This window comes from Sinocyclocheilus anshuiensis, unplaced genomic scaffold (genome assembly GCF_001515605.1).
Source record: "Sinocyclocheilus anshuiensis isolate Anshui unplaced genomic scaffold, SAMN03320099.WGS_v1.1 scaffold301, whole genome shotgun sequence".
In the NCBI taxonomy this organism is placed as follows: Eukaryota; Metazoa; Chordata; class Actinopteri; order Cypriniformes; family Cyprinidae; genus Sinocyclocheilus; species Sinocyclocheilus anshuiensis.
The window spans coordinates 124,119-148,777 of record NW_015539837.1 but is presented as its reverse complement, the minus strand read 5'-3'; the positions used below and the strand labels follow the sequence as shown (position 1 = coordinate 148,777).

Here is a 24,659-nt window from a genome sequence, read left to right as displayed (position 1 = left end):
CTCATGGCTGTATTAGATCAAAAGGGTGCTTCTACTAAATACTGAGCAAAGGGTCTGAATACTTAGGACCATGTGATATTTCAGTTTTTCTTTTTTAATAAATCTGCAAAAATGTCAACGATTCTGTGTTTTTCTGTCAATATGGGGTGCTGTGTGTACATTAATGAGGAAAAAAAATTAACTTAAATGATTTTAGCAAATGGCTGCAATATAACAAAGAGTGAACAATTTAAGGGGGTCTGAATACTTTCCGTACCCACTGTACATATACATATATATATACATATACATATACACACATATACAAATGAAAACCATAGCAAAAAATCATAATAATAATAAAAACAATAATGTTATAAAGTCATTCAAAAATATCATAAGCCACACAGGATCAGGCAGTGATATATTAGGGGGGGGGGGAAACAATCAATTTGATCACCAGGGTGCAGTGTACTGATGCAAGGCCACTAACATAATTCATATAATACAGATTAGGTCAGAATTAGCATTATTGCAATCTTAATCTACTTTTAGTAGCTATGCAGAATTAATCTGCCCCACCACCATCTGTGAGGTTTTGTTTTTATCCCCCTCTAATCGTGACATGGAAATATGCTCAGACAGGATTTAACCAAGCAAGTGTACACATACTGTAAATTCCAACCTGTTTTCACTTGGGTCACTGAAAACCTTTACTCTTTCTCTTTGCAACTATTAATACCATTTAATGTTTTAATATCATTGACTTTTATTACATCACTACAGCATTATGATTTAAAATATTTCACATTAAAAATATACAAGCTTAATAGACTTTTGTATTAATAGTTAAACATTTCACAATAAATCAATCCTACAAATATGCAACACTGCATTAAAAATAAAATAGCCCAATATAGAAAATATTTATAGTCTAATCATAACTGGCAGCACTTTTTTCATACACTTTCAAAGTTGTACACGAGATGGTGAAATAATGTGCATTACAGCTATAACCATTATTCATGTTGTCAAAACAAACATTTCCAACCAGGCAAACCAGAGTAGAATGAGAGAGAGATGTGAGGTGGCAAAATCAAAACCTATGAATAATTAATCTCATCTCATTCAATGGAGCGCTGAGTATGATCCTAGCCAAGCAAAACAAAGTGGCCATCTTCCGCATTTCGCCAACCATCTGTTACTGTATACAGAAAATGTAAGTATTCTTTTATTTTTTAATTAGGGTTCCTATGGAATAAGTGAGTGGAGTGTGCCGGTTCTGTAATTAGTGCACAGGAGCAGGTCCAGATGTAATTATATTCGTGTCCCTGGAAGCATTCACACGGGAAAAATATAGGTCACTTCAAGCCATCTGATTAGCTTGAGATAATTGATTTTAAATACTTTATAATTGGTGATTTAACAATATATACATACTACAAAATTGCTAAATTACATAAGTATATCTATATCCACTATCTACACACACTACTAAAATACATATACAAAATAGTCTTTCACAAAGCATGAGAGCTGAATAAAAGCAAAGCCAATATGGACACATGCTTTTATATTGTTGTTTGTATATTCGAGGGAGGGGGAGGTGGTACTTGCACCTGCACTAGACAATGTGACATGTAACAGACGTGTAGTAGCATATGTCAGGTGAGTATACAGTAGTACACAGCATTACGTACATCAATAGGACATGGCATGGCAGGTTGGACTTCTGTAGTAAATCTAACCAGACCCAGAGCACCGTGTACTAGCACACTGTGAATTATGTGGCTCTGTATGGTAATGTTGCCAAAACCATGATAAAGGCTCGCCATGAGGTCACTTTCTATAATAGGTAAACAGGAGCGATCCATCAGCTCTCCAAATGTAGTACGTTCCATCGACCAGAGCAAATCAAATACTTCATTTGCTGAATTTACTTGCTCTTTCTGTTCAGGAGGAACCTGGTTATTTAAAACAACTCAGAGGTTTCCCTATAAAGGAGAACTATGACAACAAAAATTAAACTTCTTGGCATGCATAACAAAATGCACAATATAATACAACAGACCACTAGAGAAGTGCTGAGTGTAAAAAGATGATTTTCTTTAGGTAACAAGCAAAAAACTAAAAAAGGTATGATAAAGTCTTTCTAGAGTTCTATGTTGTATTGTTCTATAAACAAAAACTACAAAACTATAAATTCTAAACAAAAACTATATATTTAATACTATAATAAATAATATACTATTAAATACACTAATAAAACAAATGTTAATAATATGAATACAAATAAATAAAATAATATTATATACATATATATTGACACCATCTAAATGTGACTAAACATTACTAGTACTACCCATACTAAGTAACTAGATGATTTTTGGCATATCCACATTTATTGTAATAGTCTTGCCAAAGGAGGATGGGCTCCCCAATCGAGTCTGGTTCTTCTCAAGGTTTTTCCCCCGTTCATCTAAACATCTTATAGAGTTTTCTGTTCCTTTGCCCCAGTGGGTTGTTCACTAGATATTTTGTAGAGCCACTATGAACCGAGATCTATGGTGAAAAGAAATATTCCTTTCCTATAAAAAGGAAACGTACATGCCTGTTAATTATGCACAAGCCTGCAAGTAAACTCCAGCAAGAATGTAAGGAAAGGCAGGCCTGTGAAGATGATATTAGTGCTGTTTGGGAGTTTTTGAGCTTTTTCAAGACCAGAGCTGTATTACTGCATTCAGACAACATTTTATCATGACATCGTCACAATAAATCAACCCAAAACGATGCAGAAGTGCAGTCAGTATTGCACAGTTTTTTTGCTCCAGAGCTCTGTTGCTGTTGGTAGGCCTTGCTCACACTGATGGAAAGACGATGCGGGCATTTTGACAAACGGTACGCTATGTACGCCTCCCTGCCTATAGCTCTGAAGACTCCATCAAACGATGTATACAATGTCCAAGCCCACAGTGACCCGGCGCTTTAAATATCAGCCACAGAATAAGATAATATATAAGGCGTAAAGGTGTTGACAGGAGGCGCAGGAAAGCTGCTGCTGCTTCTCGCCTGTTAAGCTTTAGTTTGAGCCAGAGAGCAAAGCTTGATTCACGCAAACACCCAAATGCCAGTCTTGGCCTCGCATTTTTTTTTTCCAAAGCAGACATATAAAATGTACAATGTACTAAATGTTACTGATAAGAAGCCCACTCCCCACCCCACCGGACAAGGCTCGGAAAATTCAAGCGGTTTCGGATTCGTGACACCGATGGAGTGGAGCACCTAACGCAAACGCATTGAAAAACACAGGCGTTTCGGCAAAGCAAACGGATGCTCGGTTACAAACCAGAAGGAAGACAGAAAATAAGAGCTTGTTGTATACTCACCTCGTCTACACTGATTGTGGAGGTAATTTAAAGGGCCAGGTTCGCGCAGATTGTTACCCCCCCTACCAAACAAACACCAACAAACTTGCTTTTCTCTCCTGGGAAAAAGCTGAGTCGGTTCTGAGTCAAATAAGGCGGCTCTTCGTTAAAATCGAAAACCAATCAGTTTCGCCAGTTCTGCCCTCTCCACCCTCCCTCATCGGGTGCCAACGGGTTTGGTTGCGTCTGTCGGGGAGCCGTTTCGCTGCTCGATGGGATTTTGGGGGTTTTGAGCTGTCGAGCGGTCTAAGAAGCACACTTTACGCAGCGGTTCATCGACCCAGTCTTCATAAGCAACACATTTGGGCGCACCGAACCCGAGCCCGTCTTGCACCGCAGTGTGCAGTAACGCCTGCTGACCCAAGAGGGCGCTGGTGCACAATGTCGTCCACACATCTGCAAACACAGTGCTATGGAAGAAGGGCGACAACAGAAGAACAAAATATTCTTATTTTAACAAATTTTTTATTTTTTTATTTTAAAACAGAAAACAATTTTGTATGTTCTGCTTGCTGACTTGCTGACAGCAGTATTTAGAGAATATTTCCAGTTTAAGCGTTGTTTAATCTTTCATTTGATGATAGGCCTATCTGATTTATTTTGACTAGTTATATATCTCTTTTTTACATTTTTCTTTACTTTCTTTACTTTCCAAGTGCTATTGATCACATGCATTCCTTTGAACTAACTGATATCTGTTTTTACTAGTATTTTTTATTATCAGATACTAGTAAGTAATCCAATCCTTTTTCAGTTTCACTAGTAGGCCTATGCCTGACAATTGATTAGATACTAGTAGTAGGCCTACCTAATACTAGTAGTAGCATAGGAATACTAGGAGACAGCAAAATTTTATTCCAGCACTGTAGCATCTATTCAGTTAGCCCCCTTTTAAGCTCTTTGAATAGCAGTTAGCTAAGCCAGTATTTATTAATTAGACACTAGTACTAGGCTACTAGTTCTTTAGTGACTAGTCATTATGAAGAAGAGGTATTTCCAGTTCTGCTTGTAACTGTTCTGTAGATATTATTTATTTCTAGTTATCTTAAGCTTATCTATTCCAGCTTTACAAGTACTTTTTATTGGATTCTAGTATCCCAGTTGTTGTTGAAATAAGTAGGCCTACTAGTAATTTATAAACTATCATTTTAGTTACTGGTAAAGATTATTGAAGATTGTAGTATTGAATTACTTACTAGAAATTATTAATTAAGTGCTAGTAACAACATAAAAAAAGATAATTATAAATTAAAATGTAATATATAGATAAAAGCACAGATTTAAAAGATACCACTTGGTGGCATTGTAAATACTTAAAGAGTTTACCCAAAAATGGAAATTCTGTCATCTTTTACTCAACTTCATGTCCTTCCAAACCTGTATGACATTCTTCTGCAGAATTTAAACAAATATATTTCTGAAGAATGGTGGTAACCACACAGTTCTGGTTACCATTGACTTCCATTCCAAGATTTCTCAAAAACATTTCTCAAAATATCTTTTTTTGTTTGTTTATTTTGTTTCACAGAAGAAAGTCGTACATGTTTATAACAACATTAAACTGAATAAATAAAGACAAAATGTTCATTTTGAGTGGACTATCTTTTTAAATGTCTCCTCTCAGTGTAGTTACACTGTGCTATTCTATTGGTATTATTGTTGCATACACAACTGCAAATACAGGCTTCAGTGGGATGTGTTCTGCTTCTTTGAGTAAGCCCTAGGTATGTGTTAGATGCTGTAGGTGGATCTGCACCTGCAGGCAAATTTGGCACTTGGCACCAGATCAGAGTGAGCCAGCCTTAATCATAAAGCCCTCCGGTTCTCATCTGAAATAGGCCTTTCAAAGCTTTGAAAATGCAGGACAATTTAAGAGTAGACTGTACCCCATGGCAGTTAAAAAGACATAGTTATTATTTAGTGAGGCAGCTAACAGTCTAGTGGACTGTTAATCTAACATAATACCTTTTTAAGCACAGTATATTGAAATATTATCCAGTGGGATCCAAACAGATGAACAGAAAGTAGGTATGAGTTTGTACCTGTTTTCTAAGCTATCTGAAATGTAAAACTATAACGAATTTTGGCCTTTTTAATTATGAAATACATAAAAACTGACCCATGAGTTTTGTGCTTGTAAATGTTAAAGATGTTTACCTTTATTCGTTTGCTTTGAGACACTCTACTCTTTTATTCAAGGACTATGCGGACAATTTGTCTCTTCTTTCTGCCTCACTTCACAGCCTCCCTTAGGAGCCCCAGGATTCTCATTGTGCCTTTGGATTCGCAAAGGTCCCAAAGGATTCTTGCTAACATTTGACTTGGCACAGCACAGTTGCCGTATTTTTACAGTGTGATGTATTTATAGTAAATGGGGATGGAAAATACTTTTACTGCATTAGCGTTATGTCCTCTGGAACCTGAAATTGTGCTGATGGCAGAGTATTTTCTGTATCATTTTCTCATGCTTTGAAGTCACAGTTCTCTCTGCTCTCTCAGATAGCAGCAGTCCATCTAACAGTCCGCATGGAAACTGCAATACTGCTGAGAAAGGAAGGAGGAGGCAGAGGGGGAAAGAGAGAAAGAGAGAGAGAGAAAAGAGAATGAAGCAGTGGATCACAGTCACAGGAGAATTGATGCATGCAGGTTCCCCAGCAGCCATATTTTGCTCTATGCTGCTGGTTTGATTCCCAAAACATTATAGTGAAGCTCCTGATCCAGCCTGCTATGTTTCAGCTCCCTCCTTGCCTAAATGAGATACAAAGGCATTAGATAATTCAAATCTTTAGAACAGGATAGAAATGAGCAATTCAGAGTATACAAGTCTGGGTTAAAAGGGTTTGTACCCATACAATATAAGACTGTAAATTTGTTTCTTAAGTTTTTCCCCTTCACAGTCTACATTGTTAATATATAAAGATATATATAAAAATATATAAATACACTGTAAAAATCTAATTAGTTGGGCTTACTTAAAAAAAACATGCAAACCGATTGCCTTGAAAAAACTAAGTAAAGTGAAATAGGAATAGTATGTTGTACTGACAAATGCTTAGTTAGTATAGCTTACTTACACGAGAGTTCTAGTAACTAAAAAAGAACTGTAGGGGGTACTTGATCCTTTCATTTAGGTTTACTCATGACTTAGCTACTCACTGACTCCCAGAGTGCATTGCGGCACGAATAAATTATGCAGTTGCTTTGTTTTACAGTTGTTGATTTTATTTGCCAATTTTATTTGCTGTCTTGCAACAATAAAATGGTTATTGTTACAATTAATAAAAATAAATGAAATTGAATTGTTACCATTGTTGTGATTCACCTGCTGAATGTTTAAGTCTGTGTGACTTTAGCATATTACCACACACGATTTAAGGATTATATAAACCCAATTAAAATAATCTCAAGGTATTTATGATAAATAAAATTTGAAAAAGTTCATTAATAAACACACACACACAAAAAAAATCACTAATGCTTTAATTAGAAGACAGGTCACTTTCTAAAAGCAACTTATTTATTACATTTCTTCCCTTGAATTCAAATAACTCTTACTTCATGATGAAGGAAATTATAGTAACGTAAACAAAGTTCCAAGTGCCCAACCAAAGGGAGCACTAATCACTATAATGGTGAATAAAAAAAAAAACACATTTTAGGAAAATCAACATCAATTTATGAAGTTAGCTTATGTGATGTTCTCTCAAATATTTCAGTTGTATTGAAAATTCAACATTCAAGATGACTTTGGGAAACGAGTGAATGCAACTAGTGAAAGATAACTGCAGACATGGAAGAAATGGGTGAAAAGTCTATTAAGACGCTTTTTATTTTCTTCTTCTTCTGTTGTTATGTTGCACATTAGCAGTGTTGCCAACTGCTTTCAATTGAAAGTAGCTAAAACTGGTAGCTAAATGTCACTAGATGACATCACAATGGCAAATTCACTGATCTATATAAAGATGAACGTAGATCAGTGGGCAAGATGAGAACGTAGATAAGGTTTGTCCAAGCAGTTGATATATTTGTCCCTAAACTTTTGAAAAAAGTCTCAAAAGGGGTGGGGAAGTCGCTAAATCTAGCTACAAAGTAGAATTCTAATCATTGTATGTGTGTTATTATTATTTATAGTATGAATTGTATTTATATAATCATCATGTATTTCTCGTACATATCATTGTAAGCACTGAACATTTGGAATTAACATAAATATAATTAATATAAATATATAATTAATATAAATAATAAATATATATATAATATATATATAAAATAATATAATATAAAATATAATTAAAAATTCTAATCATTATATATGTGTGTGTGTTATTTATTATATGCATTGTATTTCTCATATAATCATTATGTATTTCTATATATCATTGTAAGCACTGGACATGTGGTACCTATATAAAATTGTCAGTTGAACAAAAGAAAACCTGTCTCTACATTTTTAGTTCCTTAAATTAGCCATCCTTTGCCTTAATAGCATGGTTTTCAAGCTCTTCTAGTATAACAACTAAGTAAAGATAACTAATTAAATCTAAGTAAGGTAAACTATTGGATTTTACAGTGCATATAGAATATATAAAAAACATTATATATTATTATATGCATTGTATGCATATAATTTATTTATTTATCATTTATTTTATGCATTGTATTTCTCATCATTATGTATTTCTTTTATATATCATTGTTAGCACTGGACATTTGGAATTAATATAAATATAATTAATATTATAACTATAATATTATAAATAAATAAATATAATTAAAATATATATAAAAATAATATGAAATATCATTTAAATATTTTAACCATAGCTTTATAGTATGAATTGTATTTATATAATCATCACGTACATATCGTACATATCATTGTAAGCACTGAACATTTGGAATTAACATAAATATAATTAATATAAATATATAATTAATATAAATAATAAATATATATATAATATATATATAAAATAATATAATATAAAATATAATTAAAAATTCTAATCATTATATATGTGTGTGTGTTATTTATTATATGCATTGTATTTCTCATATAATCATTATGTATTTCTATATATCATTGTAAGCACTGGACATGTGGTACCTATATAAAATTGTCAGTTGAACAAAAGAAAACCTGTCTCTACATTTTTAGTTCCTTAAATTAGCCATCCTTTGCCTTAATAGCATGGTTTTCAAGCTCTTCTGCAGCACTTACTAGAAATGTAGTTCTCTTTCAGATAGCTTTACATTGACTATTCAGTCTGCTTTGTCCCATAAAACCCTGCGTGCAGCACAGTTGATGCTTTATTGAATGTGCTTTTATGCATTACTGCTTTGCAAATTACATAAAAAGTGTACATAAAAGTGTAGTGTTCCTCGTTATGTTGCCATGGAAACCAGGTTTAGCACATGGGGCTACAATCAGATATTTTGAGGGGGAAAACAGACAACTTTTTGCTTTTATTTTTTTATTATGAAACTCAATTTGCAGATTTATTAGAGAATATTTGCAGGTATATCTATACATATATATTAGTACGTATTTTCCTTCATTTGGGATGCGTGAGCACAGCATACCATGTCTTAGGAAGACTATTGCTAAAGGACATATCATACACAGTAGCTAATAGCTATAATAATAAAAAAAAGAAAAAACTTTTGTAAAATATTGTACAAAAAAGAAAAGAATAAAATGCCGAGTTGAAAAGTCACTTCACAGTTTTGTTGCTTGCCCTCATGCTGGCTAAACATCAAGTGGGACCATGCGTAGTTTGAATTATGAAATGGAGGTTGGCATTTACATACGTTTCACAGTACATTCCATTACCCCTAGGCATTTAAAGTGCTCACTGTGTAAACCAGATTTAAGATACCAACTGAAAAATGCATGAAGATAATCCAGATGTACACAAAAGTCCCCTGGGATTCCAACCAAACACATGAAGAGCTTTCAAAGGAATTGTGTCCATGTCTGTAGGTTCATCCAACAAGAGTCAGTGATGACTTCTTTACAGTGTCATATTCTTTACATACAGTTTACAAATATTTACAATAAAATGTGCATGATATGTGTCCAAAAAATTATTTTATACACAGAACTGGTGGGCATTGGCATTGCGGAGGCAAGTCAACCGAAAGGATCGCAGGTAGCTGACACTCTACAGAGAGCGCAGACTTCCCATGCATGTAAAATGCAAGACGCTCTGCAGTTTTCTTCTCGTGCAGCTTTCAGAGTCTGATGGTATCAGCAGTGTGACTCATACGCCAGCTGAGGGGGCTTTATAGAGATTGGACACGTAGATTCAGGTATAACGGATTCGAATACAGTCACGATAGATGGGTGAGGCGTTGTTCTGAATTTAGCAAATTACAAAGCCATAAATCAGCAAAACTCTGCAGAGTGATAAAAGAGGGGATTTTTATCATGATATGACTGCATAAACCATGCAGAGCAGAACTGCTGTCACCAGTAGGGAGGTGGTAAATTATAGCACCATTTTAAGGGGATGAATGTGTTGGTGTGGCATCCAGGGAACTAATATTAAAATATTAATCATATACATCAGTCAGAGGCAACAGGCTGAGTCATAATATTAACTGACAGCAAACCGGAAACTATATAGGCCTATGACTGACTATATTGTTTTCTGTTCTATTGCAATGCTTGTCACAGTATATCATTATAGCTACTGTATACAGGGGGTGGGATATAATACTCTTCTACTTATTTATAATGCTATTTTTCTACCTGCGCCAAAATAAAATGTATGGTTTTCCTCGTGTGAAATGTTATCATTCATATCTGAGTGTTTAATATACTTCTTTTTAATAAGTCGCTTTTTACCACAGGATTATAATGTCACCAAAATTGCTTAATTTACAAGTCTAACAAAATAAACCATATGAATTCTGTCTTATTTGTATTAGTTTTCTGAAAGGTTGATGTGTAAAGCTTTCTTTTTCTACTCATTTCTGGTATACCCTGTTCAATAGCAAACCAGCACAACATGGATAAACAATGTTGTCAGATCTGTAATGCACAACCTGAAAACATATTAAAGGGGCTCTTTCTCACATCAGTGTACAAAAGCAATCAGCTGGTTAAATAAAAATATAATGCTATTCAATCAAGGCCCTTTGAAGATTTCTTTTGTCAAAGGCTGATTTGCAGTGTGATTGCATTCTCTTACCGAAACTGAAACAGGTTGGTGGCGTTCTTATAAGGGTCACTGAGAACACAAAAACTGGATTGTTTCAACCCAAAAACTCCTGTAATGCCTGGTACAGTGATGTAAATAAAAACGGCTAATTCTGGAAAACATTTGAAATGTTTGAACATTAAATATTTGGTTTCTTTATCCTAAAACTCTTATAACTTCAGGTGGCCATATTATATATACTCTTCAATGTTCACATTAGTCTCTATAAATAGGGTAGAAACTTGCTTCCTCAATTTAGTTTTGCTGCCAAAATGCACCTCCTGCAAATGCATTCATTTCCTGATTGACTACATTTGTTATTGTCTCAGTTATACAGTTATAAAATATGATCAGTTAATCTTGAGAAACATAAAAAAAGAAGATGGAGATTCTGGCTCACTCTAAATTAGGGAGGCCAGAAATGTCTCAATTTTGAGCAGCTGAATACCAGAGATGATGATGATGATGAGTGCTTGCTGCTTTACATAAGCATGTGTGCATCTGCATGAAATATGAAGTGTCTATATGCTTTCAGATTTTTGATCTGCCTTGATGTCACTGCAGGTAATAATTTTACAAAGCATTATATGTTTCTCTGGTATTTTGCTAATGTTTAACAAAAACATTGTCCTAAATATCGGTTAGTATTTTTTAAGATATGAGGGCATGCAAAAGTAATCATCAAAATTTTATGAGGACAACAAATAAAAGTGGATTCTACACAACCTGTAGTAAAGTATTAAAGGGTGGTTTGACTATATTGTTATATAATCTCATACTGATGCTGCTTGCGCACCTCAATTTGAATAAATATACAAAACAAAAGTTTAGTTGTCATTATGCAAAGTCTTATGTCTGGATACCATCTCAAGGCCGATATAAAGCCTGACTGCTTTAGCTATGCAGGAGCAACCATTGAATACAAATATTTGCATCATGAACTCAAAAAGGGCTGTTTAGCAAACGATTGCTGTCTGAATTTTTCTCAGATGTGAGAGATGGTGGCGATGCTCTGTAATAGAAACAGACAAGGCAATATGAACAGGCCAGTGCTTGTTAAGGCCAAAGACTGTGGTGAAGGATGAAATTTGAGATGTCAGTGTAAAATCCTTGTTATCGGAAATAAGCATGAAATGTCAAATAACACCATCTCCATTCATTTTTCCCTCCTCAGTTCCTTTCCTTTGTTATTTTATCACTCTATCTCTCCGCTTTATCTCACCATGTCTCTAACAAGCGCTCTACATGATGCTGCATTTCCCCTTCAGCTTGTCAGCCCGGCTTTGCTTCCCAGAATGCTTGCCATCGATGTTCAAACTCATGTTCCTCTTCTTCTCCAAGTTGAGAAGCTCCTGGAAAAGCTCAGTGACATTGTGGTTAGTCTTAGCCGAGGTCTCCATGAAAGCACACTTCCAGATCTTGGACTGGGCCTCTCCATCCTCGGTCTTCACTTCCCGTTGAGTCTCATCACTCTTGTTTCCCACGAGCATGATGGGGATGTTCTCTACGTTGCCTTTGATAGCAAGAATCTGCTGGTATATGGGCTTTAATTCTTCCAGGGATTGCTTACTAGTGATGGAGTAGACCAGGATGAATGCGTGACCCTTGGAGATGGACAGACGCTGCATGGCAGGAAACTGGTGGCTGCCGGTTGTGTCTGTGATCTGCAGGGTGCAGACGCTCTTGTCACAGCTGATCACCTGCCGGTACGTGTCCTCCACTGTCGGGATGTAGGTGTCCCGGAAAGTGCCTTTCACAAAACGGAGCACAAGGGAGCTCTTCCCCACACCCCCTGCTCCAAATACCACCACACGGTAGTCGTTGCTCTGCTCGGGCATCTTGGGCCTTCAGCTGCGCCACTCGCTTTCAAGACCTAACAGAGGGAAAAGAAACATTTAGATGATTGTGTATTGTACACAGGCTTTCGAACATTTTGATTCCAAGTACCACCAAATATACCCCTCAAATAATTTTGGTGTAGAATCAGTTTTTACTCACAAACAGTTAAATTAATAGCAAGTAACAAGTTATCTGAATAGAACTTGAAATATTGAAGTAGAAAAACTGAAATGTAAAATACACTACAAGCGTCACTCCCAAATAATTTTTTACAGTGTATATGGACCCTCTTCCTAAAGACTATATATTTTAATGTACCCATTTATTTTAAGATGAATTCATTTGATTCATATTAATACAAAATGTGAAGAGTTCAGATGCAAAAGCCTCTAAGTGCCTTTTGAAATTTTCTTCTAAAATGAGCATTTTTCTCAGGCTCCTATGTGTAGGTTCAGTAATTTCACTTTAATGGCAATGAATAGGTTCTTGATTGACAGGAATGATTGACAAGCAAAACAATTTTCATCAATCACCAAACATGCTGATGAATGCTTGGTTCTATTTCTCACAACGAGTAGCCATGTCCACTACGAAACCTCACTCCTCAAAAAAAAAATAAAAAAAAAATAATAATAATAATTGTAAATTAAACATCACATTTATTCTGACTGGCTGTGATTGTGGCATGTCACACAGTGTATTCAGTGTATACAGAAAAATTGCTAGTGACTGGAAACACTTCATCACGTATCCTATTTAAATCCATTATGCTTTAAACATTTAACATGATCATAATTTATTTACTGGATATTTATCTAATTCAAAATTACAGGTATGATTCACAAACACATTTAGAGATGTTTTGCTCAGACAGGACTCAAGTGGCTTTTCTGAAGAAAGAGACATGAGCCTTGTCATCCATCATGCTATTATGAAATCACATTGCAACTCATCATAATGTATGTGTGCTTTGCCCTCAGACACTCTCTTGCTTTCGCTGCAGTTTATAGCAGTACATTATTTATTGCCTCAGAGCCAAAACAATAATTCTAAACAGTTTTCTGCTCCTGAGCACACTAGCATTCAGATTGAAGCACTATGTATCAATCTGAAAGTAAAAGAGGTTTTAGATTTTTTTAAATAAGCTTTTATATGTGCAATTTAATGTTCTCATGAATAATTTAGCCAAGACACAGACCATATCCATCAGTGTCCACAAACCACAAACATAGAACACACATTGAATTGTGTATAGATTATGCAGAAGCAAGCAAGAACACAATTTCCAGGCTTTACACCGATTTCAACTTCAGTAATCAATACCTCAATTTCACACCAGCAGACGAGGGATACTGAAAGACACCTCCAATGAAACTACCACAGTTCTATCGAAGTTTCTGCTGAACTTGCATCACATATGCTATTCATATGATGGCAGACATGACAGACATTATTTGTCTCAGAAACCTTGAGCTGATTATAATACAGCTTGATTCAAAGTGTGATTGTTTATTTCATTAGTACTGTTAATTTTGGCATTTGTTCAATGATTTACTGTGTCTGTGGTATTCTCTATGCTAGTCTTTTTAAAGTGATGTATGTGCACACGTATAAAAATAAAGGCTCTTTTATTGGCATCTAATATTTCACCCAAAAAAATTGAAAATTTTGAGAAATTTAGCATTACATCATTTGCTCACCTATGGATCCTCTGCAGTGAATGGGTGCCATCAAAATGAGAGTCCAAACAGCTGATAAAAACAATAATCCCCAAGTAATCCACATGACTCCATTCCATCAGTATACATCTTGTGAAGTTGGAAGCTGAGTGTTTGTAATAAACAAATCCATAATTAAGTCATTTTATCTTTAAACAGTTGCTTCTGGTCAAAATACAAGTCCACAATCCACAATAATGCTTCCCCCAGTGAAAACGTCCATCCCCTGTTGTCCTCTCACATCAAAATCCCCCAACATATTTATTTCACTAAACAGTACTTGATGTGTGCATATTTCTCTCCTGATTCAGACAAAACGACTTTGTCATTGCAGAAAGAAATATTAGATAGAGGACTCATAATTTACTACAAACACACAACTTTGTACTTCACAAGATGTTAATTGTTGGACTGGAATCGTGTAGTACTTGTGGATTATTGTGATGTTTTTATCAGCTGTTTGTACTCTCATTCTAATGGCACCCATTCACTGCAGAGGATCCAATGGTGAGCAAGTGATGTATTTCTAAATTTCTCAAAGTCTGTTTCAATGAAAAAACAAACTCATTTACATCTTGGATGGCCTAAAGTGTATATACATTTTCAGCAAATTTTCATTTTTGGGCGAACTATTCCTTTAACATCTATGGAACCTTCATTGTCTGAGTGTAGTACCATAATGAAACATGCATTGCATCATTTGTACTGCAGTTTTAATGATTGTACAAACAACTACACAGTGAATCTATATCTTGTGTATGGGTGATCTAAAGGAATGTTCATATGGTAATTCATGAGTTATTTGAACATTCTGCAAGTGCAAGGTTTCGTAAAAGATATTAATGCAAAATACAGTGTTTTGAAAGTTGGACAGCCTGTTGCAAGTGATCACTTTTTTTCATCAAAAAAGTTTTGTGTCAGAAAAATGACATCAAGGTGCTGAAAATAAAAAAAACTATGTGAAACCAACGATGTCTCTCAAAACTGGCTTGCTTCATATTTTCATCCAGCATTATGACACCAGGCTACTTGCACTCAGGGCTTAAAGTGCAGCGACATGCTTGGCAGGGTGCAGCAATCCCAACAGCAGTCAAGCTCTCATCTGAGAGAAGCCCTGGTGCCTCTCCGCCTCTCTCTCTCACTCTGCGCGCTGTCAAATCAATGAGCAGAGGAAACTGAGCCTTTGATCAATGCTAGTGTCTGCGGATTTCAGGCCTCTGACAAGCTGCGGGTGCTCCCCTCTCGCCCCTCTTAAGGTGTCACACTTGTTTGTGCGCTGTGATTGATGTCAATCTCCCTTGGAGTGCTGTGTTATCTATTATATAGGGCCAGAGAGCCGCTGAGCTTATTAATGCTGTTACAGCGTCTCGCTACTCCAGCCAAACTCTATTATAGATTAAGTTTGGCACGAGGAGAGATTATAATGCATGTCCCTCATTCAAGGTTCTCCCAAGCTCTCTCACAGCAATGTGCTGATGCTGCCAGAATTGGGAATGACCTTGCTTTTACCGAAGTGAATGTGGAATATATCACTCAGACATTAGGATTCGAAAGGTAAAGTTTGCTGAATAGCACACGGGCGCCGTGCCACATGCTCTTAAACAATCACAGTAAATGGAAGTGCGGGCTCAGTATGCTGGCGATTCTGTTTGCAAACCACACACTCCAGGACCATGCATACAGAAGTAGGAAACAACAGTATATAGACAAATGACCCTATATTTGCTTTCTGGGCTTATTGTGCGCGAATCATTGGTGCATGTTATTCCAAACAAATTAAAAGTTCTTCGTAGTTTGTTTTGAACAACTTTCCTTTTCTGCTGATATCACATAGGCCTCGCTGGATGTTTACTGTAACAAAGTCAATGACTTGAGAAGGAAGAGGACGAAAAGACTGGCATCTCCGCAATATTTGTGAAGTATACGTGTAACAAAGTCAACGATTTGAGAAGGAAGAGGACGGGGTCGGCTTGACTGCTGCTGGTGATTTTATTCGGCTTCAAACAAATAAACAGAACGTCGCGCTACCAGCACTCAATATAGCACAATTGCATATGCAAAATCACAGGGCTCTCCAGAGCAGGCACAGTCTCCACACCAGTCAGCAGTCAGTCTCTCTCTCCCTCTGCAGACCTCGCTGAACCACGCCCCCCTCGCCAAATATACTAATAGCTAAAGAATTATTTAGGAGCAATTTCAATAAATTGACATTCGGTCTGGGCAAGCGGTCAAGTTTACCAAGTTTAGAGAATGTTAAGAGTGTTTCAGAAAGCGGGCCAAAGTGAATGAGAAAACTGTAAATTCTGTAAAGAAATTCATACTGTAGCTAGATAGATTTCAGTTTTTCTACTTGAAAATTTTCACTTTTAATTCATTGTTCTACTTGCCGATTCTTCGTAATTGTGAAGTTTACTAGCAATTTCTGAGTAAAAATGTTGTTTCCACACTATTTTTTATTCACTATTATTATCTGTTTTTGAAGCGTGTAATCAGCCCTTTAAAGTGAATCACTGCATTGGATTCCACAGGACACCCATCAGGCCGAGTCCATTAGCCTGAGTTTGCTCTAATCTGAGTGAGAAGCTTTGCAGCATAATATACTGTCTAAAGAGCTGCTTTCTCCTTATCAGTCAAACCAGGCTTTCACTCTGCCATAAATGGCAGTTCCATTGTCATATCCCCATGGATACCAATACTCTATTGAAGGAAAAACGTATTTTCGGTTCAGAAATTACTCTTATTCTGTGGGAATCAGATATGCCTCGCTTTACTGCATACTAAAGACATTGACAGGAGATAGAGAGGCATCTGCATGCGCACATTAGTGTTCACACTGAGTCTGAGACCAATGTCAGGGTTCTGGGAAATCAAACTTGGGTATAAGTGTTGGTTACTGCATGTGCAGACTGAAAGAGAAAGGGAGAGTAGGACGAATAGGAAGAGGGAGGGGTACGGAAATGGAAAAATAGCCTTGGTGCCATTATGTGCATGACTTAGTATTATGTCATTATCTATTTCTTGTGGTGCAAATAAAAGCTAAGCAGAAGGGGTTTTTGTAACTGTGATCAAAATTGATATTTCTAAACAATAACTTGGTCAAACAACAAGGGGAAAAACAGATCGATGAGTATTTCTATAAGTGTTTCTTTTGGTTGCTGTTCAGATAAAATATCCAGATGCACTGCAATAATGAAGAAATTTAATTTAGAAGAGATTTACTTTAGAACTGAATACAAAGAATTGAAATTCTGCCATCATTTATTCATTCTCTTGTCCTTGACTTTTCTTCTATGAATTCTGAATTAAGATTTACAGTTCTGTTTGTTTGTTTGTTTGTTTGTTTGTTTTTTGTATTTAAAAAAAATTAAAAGGTAATTGTGATCATGCAATTCTGAAAAGATAAGTCTGAACTGTTAGATATAACCTCAAGGGAAAAAAGTCAGAATTGTGAAATAAAACGCTGCAATTACTTATTTTGTTTTTTATTCTGTGGTGGGGGAAAAAACAGTATTGCAAAAAATCTTTTTTTTTTTTTTTTTTAAAGCCAGATATAAAGTCACAATGACCTTTTTTATTCTTTCATTCTGTGGTGAAAACAGGCTTCCATACAAATTTGTATGACTTTCTCTTTCTTTAAAATATCTTCCTTTGTGTTTCACAGAAAAAAAAAGAAAGTCATACAGGTTTGGAATGACACGAGGGTGTATAAATAATGACAAAATTTTAATTTTTAGGTGATTTAACTGTTTAAATCTTTCATTTAAATGCAAAATGCCCAACACTCTACAAAGTTATTTTTGTCAAGAAATCACTGCTGGGTCTTTATGCCACAGACGTGTGCTTGTGTATCATACAGTGTTTACAGTATAGCAGCTAAAAATTTGGACTCATAAGGGGAGCAGGGCTATACAGCCTATAAATACCCCATATACCATCTGCCATCTCTCTGCGCCAAATATTGCTGGATTAGCCCAGACTCACTCATTCAGCTGTGCAGGGCCATGAGGAAATTCTGTCTAGATCAAAAACAGAGTTGTAAATAAATACTGGCCTGACTAAATCTAACACATTTGCCTTCATAGTAGTCAGTTGGGCCTAATCAGATACTATTAATTAATTATGGGAATTTTTAAATACAATACATTTCCAAATATGTCAAAAATCATAATTAATGCATATACTGAAAGCAAAATTAACCTTATAGAGCATATTTAATAAACACTTGACATGCTAGATTTCAAAGGAATAGTACCTAAAAAAATGTATTCTGTCATCTGTCAACTGTTTTTGTTTATACAATTCAATAGTCAAGTCAATAAAGTTTAAAATAACACTGGAACCAACATTCATTGTATAGACAAAAAAAACTTTAAAATATATTTTTTTGTATTACACAGGAGAAAGAAAGTCATACAAGAATGACATAAGGGCGAGTAAATAATCACAGAATTTTCCATTTTTGGGTGAACAATGCCTTTAAATACATTCCTACCATAATAATAATAATAAAGGATTTTAATATGCATAAAACAGTTCTGCACGAGACAGAAAGTAATCATTAAAATCATTTAAAAGTAACAACAAGCAACTATCAATAAAGTCAAATACATGTTAACAATATACCTGACACCATAATGGTACTCTCCAACCTCATGAACTCAGAACAAATGACTATATATGACAGCTTCAGCTGACTGGCTAATTGCTCTGTTGCGTTTTACCTTACCATAAGTGTTCTGCAGTTTTACTGTGTCCCTGCCAGCATTGCAAGAAACATCTGTCTTGCTCTTGTCGATCAGTCCGTCAAACAGATTGCTCCTCTGTGGACTAGGCTTAGAGGCTAATTGTGCTTTACCTCGTCTGTCTGCTGGATGTGCTTCCAGTGACCCAATTCAAAGGATTTAAAATTCCCAGCATGCATCCATGCCACAAAGCAAAGCTCCTGTGATACGAGGCCGGAGCTGAGGGACAGAGTGCATGAAGGTCTGATATATTAGCTTAGAGATCATGTCAGATCTTTGAACTAGATAAAGGCCTCTGTAAACTGCAGTTTATCCTGAGATGATAAAGTTTTTTTTTTTGTTTTTTTTTGAGAGGCTTTGTGCTTGATCCCTTATACTGGCCTACGCACTGGCAGACAACCTGCATCTTAAAACCTTAATACTGAGATTTACATTTAAACATTATGCTCAGCCATTACAATGCCTTAGGGTGTAAGGAGCTAAATCAAATGCATGGATTGTCCTCCACAGATAAACTTGATTGATTTACTATCATTAGCAAATGACTGGAGGTTTGCTGCCCGAGAACTTGAACATCCATGTGGCCGTTAGTCCGGTTGCTTAGTACCTTTTCTCCATTAGCTGCTACACCTCGAATTAATTGTTAATGACATTGCAGCTCTCTAGGCAGGAATTTTCTCGGCTTAACTGGTGAGGTTAAGTGGGTGGTAAATGTCTATGAGTTTATATACTTAATCAGTTAATCTCAAATGAGCATGCTTATTAAATTCATCATGAGCATTTCATAAATTTCAAGGATAATTGCAGTCTTTATGAGAGTGAAACAGTCACATGGTTTGATCTCTCCCCTTTGAGCTACATCTGTCTTCCAGGTAAACTTTTAATATATTTAAAGAACAAATTAGTTAACACAGATTTAGACAGATTTCTTAACATGGGGTGTAAATCAGACGATATGATCTGACATTGATTCTTTTAGCAAGTGATATTTGCCGATACCTCAAAACATGCTGTGATACATTTGCGTTTTGATTAGATTCAGGGGTCTGCGATTGATATAATTAATATTATGTGACTTTTTTATACTACCAGTTACATAACTCACAAATATACCTGAAATATAACGTGAATATTTAATTGAACTCCCGTAGAATTGCAAATCCTGTATCCCAACTGGGACATTCACACAAAAAATATACTTACGTTTTTAAATTAATATAAAAACATAATGATATCATTAATCATCTGATGACAGCTCATTATTGGCTTGTGCAATGAGAAAAGCAATAACAACAGTCAAGAAACTCTTTCAGTCTCTAAAATGTGCAAATCTAGTATCCACTCCAGTTGTTGAAAAAAAATGCATTTATATAGAAAATTATATATATATATATATATATATATATAAACACATTTAAAGAATAAAGTGAAAACTTGTCAAATATTTGATGAGAGCTCAGTAAAATGCATTTGTGTGCAGATGTGGCTAACATGAGAGTGTCAAATTGGTACATCTTAAAAATATATATTGTTTTTTTTAAGCGTTGCATTTGATTGATCCATCAATCCATATTGATGTATTGTTTCTCCCCTAATTTCTAGTCTATATTACGGTTTGCTCTGAAAACAACCATTCATTTCCTTGTTTAAATTACACAGGAGGTTGTGGCAACTAAGTAACATTAGTTTACTTGGTTATACATTCTGCATCTGTCAAGGAGTGCACACAGAAGCAAAGCCTCGTAGTAGTGGACTAAAAGAAGAAAACATCTTGTCAAACTGCAATCCAGGCCCAGGCTGTGCTCTTAAGTGGCCTGCTCACTATAAGCTCTTGCAGGGCTGTCTCGGCCTGAGCTCAGAGTTTTTAGGAGCAGCAGAAACCAATCTGTCACTATATATTTCTAAGAGAGAAGAACAGGCCTAATATAAAGTAGACCCACCAGGTTAACACCTGACCCCCTCAATACAGTGATACACTCTTAAAGGTGCACTCAGTACCCTATACCCTTATAGTGTTATTTGAGGGGACATAAAGTGCACTCATTTAATCCCACATTGCAACTCAAAGGTGGAACCAACGTACACTCAACACTACACTAAAGCTGGGGTTCTCAGCTCTGGCCCTTGAGGTCAATTTTTCTTGCTCCAACTCTAATCAAACACACTTGAACAAGCTAATGAAGGTCTTCAGGATTATTAGAAAGTTACAAGCATTATGTTTGATCAAGGTGAGCTAAACTCTGGAAGTGGACATCGAGGGCAAGAGTTGAGAACCCCTGTGCTAAAGAATACCCAACCACTGTGAAAGCGCTGCTGAATGAATTCTTGCATCTTGCGAGAAGATGGTGTCCCTAGCACCTCTGGTGCACTCAGTGTCCTAATTTACTTGTTGTCATTGACTCATTAAGAAGACTATATTAGTGGAGTAATGTAGGGAATAGTGAATGAGGGGGAGATTTCGGATACATCAGGGATCCTCAACTCTGGACCTCCAGATCCACTTTCCTGCAGAGTTTAGTTCCAAACCCAATCAAACACACCTGAACAATCTAATCAAGGTCTTCAGGATTACTACAAACAGACTAGATTGACTTACTATTGGGAGATGAGAGGGTGTGTATTACTTACTATTGTAGAAAGTGTAATTGTCAACTTGGATCACATGTGCCTTAATAACCAGTCACATTACAGCCTTGACATCACTAAATTTCAGTCAGAGTTGTGCAACACTCAATCGCCGTTTACAGATACCATAGGAATGAATGAGAAGTGCTTGAAGCTGAATCCCACCTGTCGCAAAAAAGTCAGTGACTTCTCTTATAAAACGGCAATTTGTGGTGTAAACTCTAAAAATAGTTCAATCCAAAAGTATAATTTAGTGTAAAACATGTTGAAGATTAGCCGATACGCTGTTGAATCATTAAATGATTAGCTGTTTCCTCTAAAAAGCTGTTTATTCAGAGTAGTGAAGCCTCTCCTCCATTGACATCCATTAAAAAAAAAAAAGAAAACGGCCTCTGGTCTCCTTTCCCACGTACTGCCAAAGCAGAAGCATTAGCATTAGTCGTTACGCTTTTTTTGGCTAAAGGTTGCAGACTTGCCTTCTAGTGGCTTTTATACAAAGTTGCAGGTAGGTATGTCTAATCCAGGTTGGAGCTAATCTCTACAGGAAAGTGGATCTCGAGGTCCAGAGTTGAGGAACCCCGGGATACATCCTAAATTTTTGTTCATCTCTTATTTGTCCCAATAGTTACAACAGTTTTGGGCTTCATAGTGACATCTACTGGCAAAGATGCATTAAGTTTGTGATTTGCTGATGCTTTGCAACAAGTCTTTTGGTCCTTTCCTTTATTTGTGTTTATGGTTTCATACCACCCACATCCATTCCCTGACAAGGAAAAAAATGACTTTAACAAAATAATAGACCATCAGTTAACAACCTTTGAGATCACAGCAAGTCTGTCTTTAAAAGTGTATAAGATATTGTTAAAATCAGTTTCCCTTAATCAATTTTGCAACCATAACCCAACTGTTGCACTCTATTGCATGATAGGACAGGTCATGTGATGTCAACATGGAAACATCCATGAGGGGCGACCCGCTCCATTAAAAACTTTTTTTTCTAGGCCTACGACTTAAGTTGTCATCTCACGTTATTGTACATAACATTTATAACTCAAATTTAATGTCCAGCTTATTTATCTGCAAAACTTTTTAATTAGCAAATAATGACTGGGTGCACCTTTAAATCCCATTATAGGCCAGATGAGGTTAGGATGTCTAAAAGGCTTTAAACATTACTACTATTACTACTTCTGTTACTAATAAAAGCATAGGCTGCTGGAAAAGTGCTTCGCCCTTTTCTCATTCAGCTCGTTCCAGCATTCTATTATTGCCTCTGGTGCAATACTAAAAACTGATGCACGTCTGTGAATTAGTCTCCATATAAATTGCTGCATTAGATTCCATTATGAGCGCAGCCTGCTGAATCATCTTCCGCAACAAGACTACCATGAGTGTCATGCATTGGCTCTATACGATGATATATTATTATACTAATGCACCCAAGAGGACGTCAGCAGCGCGCGGATCCTCTTCTCAATGTTCACGTTGCACAACCAAATCAGACTCTTTAGCCCACTGTTGCTATACGTTCAGCCGTTTAGTCATCCAAAAAAGGCCTTTTTAATGATGCAAAGTTACATGAATATAGCCTACATATATTTCCAATTAAATGGATGACTGATCCTGCTGGGTTCCTGTTTGTCGCACATACTCGTACATTTACCAAACATTGAAAATGTATATGCTATGTAAAAGCCCTAGCGCGTGTAAATGGAAATCCCCACGGTCTCTAAGACTGCTGGCAGTTTGCACCAGTGTATCTTATACATTTTATATCATCATGGGGCCGGTTGTTGGACGCACACAGGAGTAAACTATGAGTTCAGCATCACCATATCATACGCAGCCCGTTTCATTCAGAAAGAAGCGACTCTCCATAGCACTGGTGGTGCGGCGATTCACATGCCTATATGTAGCTACGTAAAGCCAGCTTTTATTTAGAATCGTTTTTGTTACTATGTGTTGTTACAGCAAATGCCATCATGACAGTTATGGTCAGTGCAGCTAACGATTTCCACACAAAACAGAAAATGCTGCAAGTATTCAGTAGTCAAAGTCTAACTGAAATCTGTGTAACGCTTGTCCGGGTTGCATATGCTGTGCTCTATAAAAAAAAGAAGAAAAAAAAAGACACAATATACCAAAAGCACTACATGAATGAATTGATTTCATACATCGGCGCGCGATTCGACTCACCTACCTGAACTTACGTATCCCGCGTGACTGATCTTTGACTGACAGCACAGATGAATGACAGCCTGCGCTAATAAGGTACTAAAGCATTTTAGACTAATAATGAAAACGTGATAGAGTCCAATCTCAACGGCAGTCCTCTCTCTCCCTCTCTCTGTATCTCACTCACTCACACACACACTCAAACACACACACACCCTCCTCCTCAGAATCTCCACTTGCTTCAGATAGAAGGTGGGAGATTTTTAACATATTGCCTACAGGAGGTGGACAAAATAACAGAAGCACCTATCAATGCAGTGCAGTCTCTCATTTTACTGAATTTTAATACAAACTACTCCTAAAATTCAGTACGAATCTAAAATTATTTTACATTTAAAGCACTGAAACTCAAAATGTTAGATAGATGTTTCATAACATAAAAAGCCCAAATATAAAAATGTAAATATAAAATTTATAGTTTGTAAATAATAATTTTAAATGATTGCATTTAAAACATAAATTAAAAAACATTTACATAAATATATTTAAAAATAAATTAAATATAAAATGTTAAAATAAATTTAAATACATTAAATACATTAAAAATGTTAATGAATACATCTAAAAAGAAATTTTAATAAACACTAAATCTAAATAAACTTTTTACAAATAAACATACATTCAAAATAAACGTTTAAAATAACTTTGACATAAAAAACACATTTAAATGAACATTTAAAATAAGGCAATTAAGGTAAATAAAAAAAAAAATACAGGGTGTCAAAATCTAAAAATGAAAAGAAAATTGGCAAACCATTGTGGTTCCTCAGACTGCAACTAAGGCAGAACCACTTTAAAGGTGTCTCAAATACTGTGTACTCAAGATTTTTCAATACACATTTTAAGTGTCTTATAGAGGTTTTCCAGAGGGTCCAGGTGTGAAAAAAA

The 24,659-nt window shown here is 35.9% G+C and overlaps 1 protein-coding gene and 1 long non-coding RNA gene across 3 annotated transcripts in view; both read right to left on the bottom strand.

The window, feature by feature from the left end:
* The window catches only part of LOC107684406 (uncharacterized), a 27,648-nt gene extending 24,203 nt beyond the window's left edge, over window positions 1–3,445 (bottom strand). Inside the window, exon 1 of the long non-coding RNA XR_001633849.1 lies at window positions 3,366–3,445. This is a non-coding gene — a long non-coding RNA (uncharacterized LOC107684406). The remainder of the gene's footprint in view (window positions 1–3,365) is intronic.
* A 5,576-nt stretch (window positions 3,446–9,021) lies between these two features.
* LOC107684404 (GTP-binding protein Di-Ras1-like) lies at window positions 9,022–23,866 on the bottom strand. Of its 2 annotated transcripts, none has more exons than XM_016480663.1 (2): window positions 23,737–23,866; window positions 9,022–12,485 (listed from the first exon to the last, which is right to left on the bottom strand). In XM_016480663.1, the coding sequence occupies exon 2, from the start codon at window positions 12,448–12,450 to the stop codon at window positions 11,854–11,856; it is 597 nt and encodes a 198-aa protein (XP_016336149.1). In that variant the 5' UTR covers window positions 12,451–12,485; window positions 23,737–23,866; the 3' UTR covers window positions 9,022–11,853. The 2 variants fall into 2 exon arrangements, with proteins under 2 accessions (XP_016336149.1, XP_016336148.1); XM_016480662.1 differs by lacking the exon at window positions 23,737–23,866 and adding an exon at window positions 18,896–19,103.
* Between the last annotated feature and the right edge of the window lie 793 nt (window positions 23,867–24,659).

Coding starts and splice junctions, on each gene's coding strand:
- LOC107684404 (XM_016480663.1), bottom strand. CDS start 12,450: ATGCCCGAGCAGAGCAACGACTACCGTGTGGTGGTATTTGGAGCAGGG.